The sequence below is a fragment of the Telmatherina bonti genome, assembly GCF_933228915.1.
Source record: "Telmatherina bonti genome assembly, chromosome: 8".
NCBI classification, from domain to species: Eukaryota; Metazoa; Chordata; class Actinopteri; order Atheriniformes; family Telmatherinidae; genus Telmatherina; species Telmatherina bonti.
In genome coordinates, this window is record NC_136626.1 from 26,610,995 (window position 1) to 26,617,461 (window position 6,467).

Below are 6,467 nucleotides of genomic sequence, written 5' to 3' on the forward strand. Positions count from 1 at the left end.
TCATCTCAATACACAGCCAGTCCTTTGAGGATTATATTTGAGCTCTCGCTTTAATTTCACTGCTTTGTCAGGTCTATTAGTTTGAGATTGTTATTCTGCTCATTCACAGTGTTTGATTGCCACTGTTTAAGTGGAATTGAGTGTAATTAATTTGTCTTGCTGTCTTTCTTCTGTATCCCCCTATTTTCTTTCTGTTCCCTGTTCTCCACCTGCTTCTGACTTTCAACCCTTTCTCTGTTCCTCCTACTTTTGTCCTTAGGTCTCTGGCCCAGCGATTGAACCCCAGACAGGAGACAGAAGAAGAGGCATAAAGAAGGGCCATGGGGGTTAGTTTCGGCCACAATTTTGGCTGGTTCCTGCCATTCTTGTTTTTGCTGCTGATGATCACAGTGTCGTCTACCCAAAGCCAAGGATGCCCCCAGCGTTGTGATTGCATCGCCAAGCTGAAGACAGTGTCCTGCTTCGGTAAACGTTTGTCCACACTGCCAGATGGAATTCCATCAGACACCAAAGTCTTGGATCTTAGTGGGAACAAACTTCGCTGGGTAGAACATGGGGACCTGCTTCCGTATCCACGCCTTGAGAAGCTGGATCTGAGTGATAACATGATAAGTGTCCTGGAACCGAACTCTTTCTCTAGTCTTCAAAACTTGCAGTCACTTTCACTGAAGGGTAACCAGTTGAAACTTGTTCCCATGGGGGCTTTCTCACGTCTCTCCAATTTGACTTCATTAGACCTTAGTGGAAATAAGATTGTAATTCTTTTGGATTTCACTTTTCAAGATCTGAAAAGCTTGAAGAATCTGGAGGTTGGAGACAATGATTTGGTTTACATATCTAATAAGGCCTTTCTGGGTCTAGTAGGACTGAGGGAGCTGACAATTGAGAGGTGCAACCTAACTTCAGTCTCCAGCCAATCTTTGTCATACCTGCATAACTTAGTGACTCTACGGCTTCGCTACCTCAGTATCTCTGCCTTAGAGGACCAAAACTTCCGTAAGCTGGGAAACCTGAGGGGATTAGAGATCGACAACTGGCCCTTTCTGGAATACATCTCCCCTCACAGCCTGCAGGGTCTTAATTTGTCGTGGCTGTCTATCACTCACACCAACATCACCTCCGTGCCCACCTCTGCCCTTCGCAGTCTCACTCATCTCACCAGCCTCAACCTTTCCTACAATCCCATCGCTGTGCTGGAGTCCTGGGCTCTACGAGATCTTGTCAGGCTGAAGGAGCTTCATCTAGTCAACACTAACCTTGCAGTGGTGCAGCCTTACGCATTAGGTGGTCTCAGGCAAATCCGCCTTCTTAACTTTTCCACGAACAACCTGGTGACCCTGGAGGAGGGAGCCTTTCAGTCTGTCAACACTATGGAGACACTGCGTTTGGACGGAAACCCTCTGGCCTGTGATTGCCGCTTGCTCTGGATCCTTCAGCGCAGAAAGACCCTTAATTTTGATGGTGCCTCCCCTGTATGTATGACACCTGTTGAGGTCCAAGGACGGGCTCTCAACGCTTTCTCTGACTCAGCTCTCTTTGACCATTTTACCTGCCAGAAGCCCAAAATCCGAAACAGGAAACTGCAGCAGATATCCGCCCGTGAAGGGCAGGTGGTCTCATTCATTTGCAAGGCAGAAGGTGAACCGACTCCCATGATATTCTGGATTTCACCTCAGCGCCGCCGCATTACCACAAAGAGCAGCGGGCGACTAACTGTGTTGCCAGAGGGCACGCTGGAAATACGGTATGCCCAGGTAACAGACAGTGGAACGTACATTTGCATTGCTAGCAACGCTGGTGGGAATGACACATATTTTGCCACACTTACAGTAAGTGGGCTTCCACTAGATACAGCCCTTATGGCCAACCGTACCTATTATGCTGGGGACCTCAATGACACAAATTTGAATGACACAAAAGTCTTCCTGAAGTTTACCCTTGACCTGAAGACCATCCTCATATCAACAGCTATGGGCTGTATCATGTTTCTGGGAGTGGTTTTGTTCTGTTTCATTCTTCTGTTTGTATGGAGTCGAGGTAGAGGACAGCACAAGAACAATTTCTCAGTAGAATATTCTTTCAGGAAAGTGGATGGACCCGCAGCCAGTGGAGGACAGGGTGGAGCACGCAAGTTCAACATGAAAATGATTTGATTGTTCAGACCTTATCTTCTTAGTATTATTTCTGTTAAATGGTATACAATCATTCACATACTAAGACTGAGATAGAGAAGAACAAGGCAGACATTTAGATCAACTGTTGTCAGGAAATCACAGTTTATCATATACAGGACATTTTATTGAAGTTAGATTTTGCTATTGGAAACCTACTGTATGCATGCAAAAAAAACAAAAAACAAAAAAAAAAACTGTGTGGCGCTTTGATATCTAGTATTTCTACTACTATTTTGTTCTGTGTTCACATTATTGTAAAGAAGACATCTTAAATATTCTTACACGTGTATCAAAATCTTGAATAGACTGTTAAAAGACCAAGGCGCAAAAGCACTTAGATTTCATCCGTCTGTCATATCTCCACAAAGCTAACGCCAACTACATCCTTCTGCCTGGAGGAACTCTTCAGAAGATGCCACCTCTCCAGTCCATATGAGGTGATTCCAGTTCTCTATGTCATTACTGATGAATACATAATTACTGGGTGGTGCTCAGAGATTGCCAAGGACTTGCCAATATATATTTGGATGATTCCAGCTATTTACTGCATATTTAGAATAATTTACAGTCATAGTAGTCCTTCTTATGGAGGCATTATGCTGATTGGTGGTTGCAACAATAGATCACACCCAGAAACCTCAGTCTGCAACACTGCCAATTTGACTATAAAGCACTATGTAATATGTGAACTGTCTGTCCAAGTGTGTGGTTAAGAAAGAAGTCACTTCTCACTGGAAAGCGCTAAAATTAGTTGTTTGAAGCAAAAATGAGAGTTTACATATTAAGCTGGGGACCCAAGTGTAAAGCTGTGTGGTGACAAATCGCAAAGACACACATTTTCTAGTTTGATTTTTCACTATTGTTCAGTCTTACCCTCTTAAAGGAGCATCTCTAAAACCGAATGCATGTACAGACTTTGCTTATTTTGAATAATGATTTGTACATTTAGTAGCTGTAAGGGTGCATTTATCCCCAAATGTTGTATAGATAGGATCTAAAATGTATGAGATGTATTATATATTTTGTAATTACTGACCATGAAATCATTGTTGTTGTTTATAGTGTTGTTGAGTGATAACTAGATACTGTTCTACTATAATTACAATGCCTAAGTCTCTTTTCTTTTATCTGTGATATTCATTTTAGTTATAAACAGAATTTTAATGATGTCACTGGTCTCATGTCACCATATACTTATAGCTGTGGAATATGTCTGCTTGTTCTCCAAGATTACATAAAAGGTCATGAAGGACATGTACTGTACAGCAGATTTCAAGCCACTCGCTTATTTTTGGCTGCTTAAGTGTCAGTGGGAAGGCTCGGCTGTGCAGCGGGTGAAGGACTTAAGTGGGGTCTCATCAGGACCTCAACAGAGACATGTGGGTAAAATGCTAATTTACTAAAGACCTTCCATAGAGGTAATTTTGAAACTGAACGAGAAGGGGAAGGAGAAGGAGATCAAATGCACTCAGAAGGTGGAAACAGCTAACTATGAATAACATTAGTCTTAAAATAGGTGTTAATCCAGCACTGATCTAAGCAGAAGTGACCCTAAAGGGGATTTCAGTAACCAGCATTAAGTTGTAAACAGTCATTGTAAGACTCGTATAACATCAATTAAAATCTGTTGTTTGGCTTGAACTACTGCATTTCCAATAATGTTGTTCTACTGCCCTCTGTAGGCTGAACCAAAAAGCACTGGGTTTTCCACAGGTATCAAAATTTTATATTCTTTTGATTTCTCCAACCTACAGACCTAAATAAAAAAATAAAAAATAAAAAAAAATAAAAAAAAGAAATTCAAAATTCAAAGAAGAAAATATCTAATTTTCTAGGTAGATAAATCACTCAATTATTCCATGTTAAAACAATAGATTAGGAAGAGTTTCTTATATTTATTTAGTCTCCATACATACACACACACACACATCACAACAGATTTGAGCAACAAAATCATGAACATTAGAATGTGATTATGTCCTTGGACTTATTTATCATCAGCCCATCTTCCTCTTTGTATTTTAAATACGTGAGCAAATAACTTTCAGTCATTTCCTCTGATTCGTCTCGTATTTACTGAAAGCATTGTGTCTGGAAACTGTAATAATGTTTTGTTTAACATTTTAAAAAGAAGAGAAACAAATACATATTTTTTAGAGTGTGTTGTATTATCTTCTATCACCACTTTCATATATCAGTAATTATATGGTCTGGTATTCATGGTGGCATATTGCTTCTGCAATAGATCTGTAGTCTTCCCTGTATCCCCCACCCTTTGTTTTTTATGTCTCCCCACAGGATTGAGAACCTAAAGATGAATTAAATTAAGAAGATGGGTGTGCTGTCTGCACAGAAGAAAACATCTGCACCTCATGATGTTATAATAGTCATACAAGTTTGATATAGTATATGAGGAGTGTTACTATGGTTCATTTTCAATACAAAAGTTACCAAAAAAAATGTTAATTTTTGTTTGTTTGTTTACTTTTGTATTCTGGACATTAAATATGAAGCCAAAGTAAATCATGAACTGAAAAAGATTGATACTTCAAAGATGGCAGCAACACATACTGCGCAAAACTTTATGTACTGAAAACCATCCAACCTTAAAGAAAAATGACTTTAATATAGCACTTCTGTATGTTTGAGCTTTAGATTTTGAATCAGAAAAAATATTTCTACATTTATCTGCAATGGTGTGAAATTCTGTTTGTCCCTAAATGTGACACTTATACTCATCTCTGCATATACTGATTACTTTGTGACTTTAAGTGTTATGTGTGTAAGATTTAGTGACCTTGTGCAGCATTTTAACCAAATGAACCTCCTACACTTCACTTCCATTTGTAAATATGTAAAGCTAAAAATCAAAAAGCCCCCTCCGAAACAAAGTTTGGTTTGTCGTCTCCGGGCAGCTGAAGTTAAATGGCAGTGCAACTGGGTAAAGAGACAACAAGGAAGAACAGTATTTTTAATCTAGCTGTACTTTTGTATAAGCTCAGCAGTTTACATGTCCGTGTAATTCTTGATTTTAAAAAGTTCTTTAAGTACATATAAATGAATCACCTTACATTAACCACATTCTGAGTCAGATTTTGATATGACTTTTCACATGTGTGAAATGATTTAGATGTTATTGAAACCTTTCTAAAATCTGGGATAGAAGTCATTAGTATGATTTATTTGCTAAACTGAGCTCTGCATTTCACTACTGACTACAGGGCTATTTACATTAACTTAAATTTTGCTCTTGACACAGCTGCAGTTGCTGAAAGGAGGTACAGATGCAGTATGGTCCATTATGGACAAGAGGAAGACAATGTGCCACCTGTAACTCCAGGAGTCATGCACGTCCTGCTCTCAGACCTTAGTTTTTTCATCCTTTCCTTAATTCTTGATTTTTTTTTTTGTTTGTTTTTGTTTTAATCCTACTTTATGTAGCTAGTATGTCATATGTATGTTCATTGGCATTTTCCCTTATTTCAGGGGAATATGGGATCACCAAAAAGCCCAGACGGCTGTTATACCTGCATATTTATGTTCACTCAACTTAATTCTCTGGACTGATACCTGTTAAAGATATCCCACGAATCTTTATTTCAGCATCAGGAGTGAGTAAAAGTGTAGGTGGTTTTATGTTGGTCCTATGACGGACTGGCAACCTGTCCAATGTGTAACCTGTTTCTCAACGTAATGCAGCTGGGAAATTGGTACAAATGGAGCGAACAATGGCTATCCCAGGAGGCTGTGGTGAAAAATAAATGTTTGGTAAGTCCAAAAATTTTCTTTATTTTTGTCATTTTGTCAAGGTTTAATAACTCCTCTTCACCTATATGTATAATCTGTCACATAGCAAATAGAAGAAGTTGTGCCTGTTGAGTGAAGTAAAGACACCCAGTCATCATGGCTACTTCTTGTGTCTCTAGACTTATTTGTGTTGCTCCTGCTTAACTGATTTGGTTATTTCTGAAATTAGCCAGCTCTCTCTGATAATCAGACCAATAACTATTTTTGCCACATGTCAGAGCTTAGGATTTTATTTATTCAATTTAAAGTAACCAGTTAGCCGAACATGCATGTTTATGACTGTGGGAGGAAGTTAGTGACTGAACAGGACCTATGTATATTGGGGAAAAAATGCAAACGCTATGGTGAGGATACTGGCCATGACACCACCAGATACCTTTACATAAAAAAAATAATCTCAAGCCATCACAGAGATTTTATATAGAAAGGCAGAGGGTCTTTTTTCTATCAAGACAGCTTTAGAAACAAAGAAATAAAGGGAAATCA

General features: G+C 39.1%; 1 protein-coding gene across 1 annotated transcript; it reads left to right on the top strand.

Annotated features, from left to right (window-relative positions):
* Positions 1 to 320: 320 nt before the first annotated feature.
* Positions 321 to 2,153, top strand: lingo3a (leucine rich repeat and Ig domain containing 3a; the record flags this gene model as incomplete). The annotated part of the gene is made up of 1 exon (XM_079245449.1): positions 321 to 2,153. The coding sequence occupies one exon, from the start codon at positions 321 to 323 to the stop codon at positions 2,151 to 2,153; it is 1,833 nt and encodes a 610-aa protein (XP_079101575.1).
* Positions 2,154 to 6,467: the final 4,314 nt, after the last annotated feature.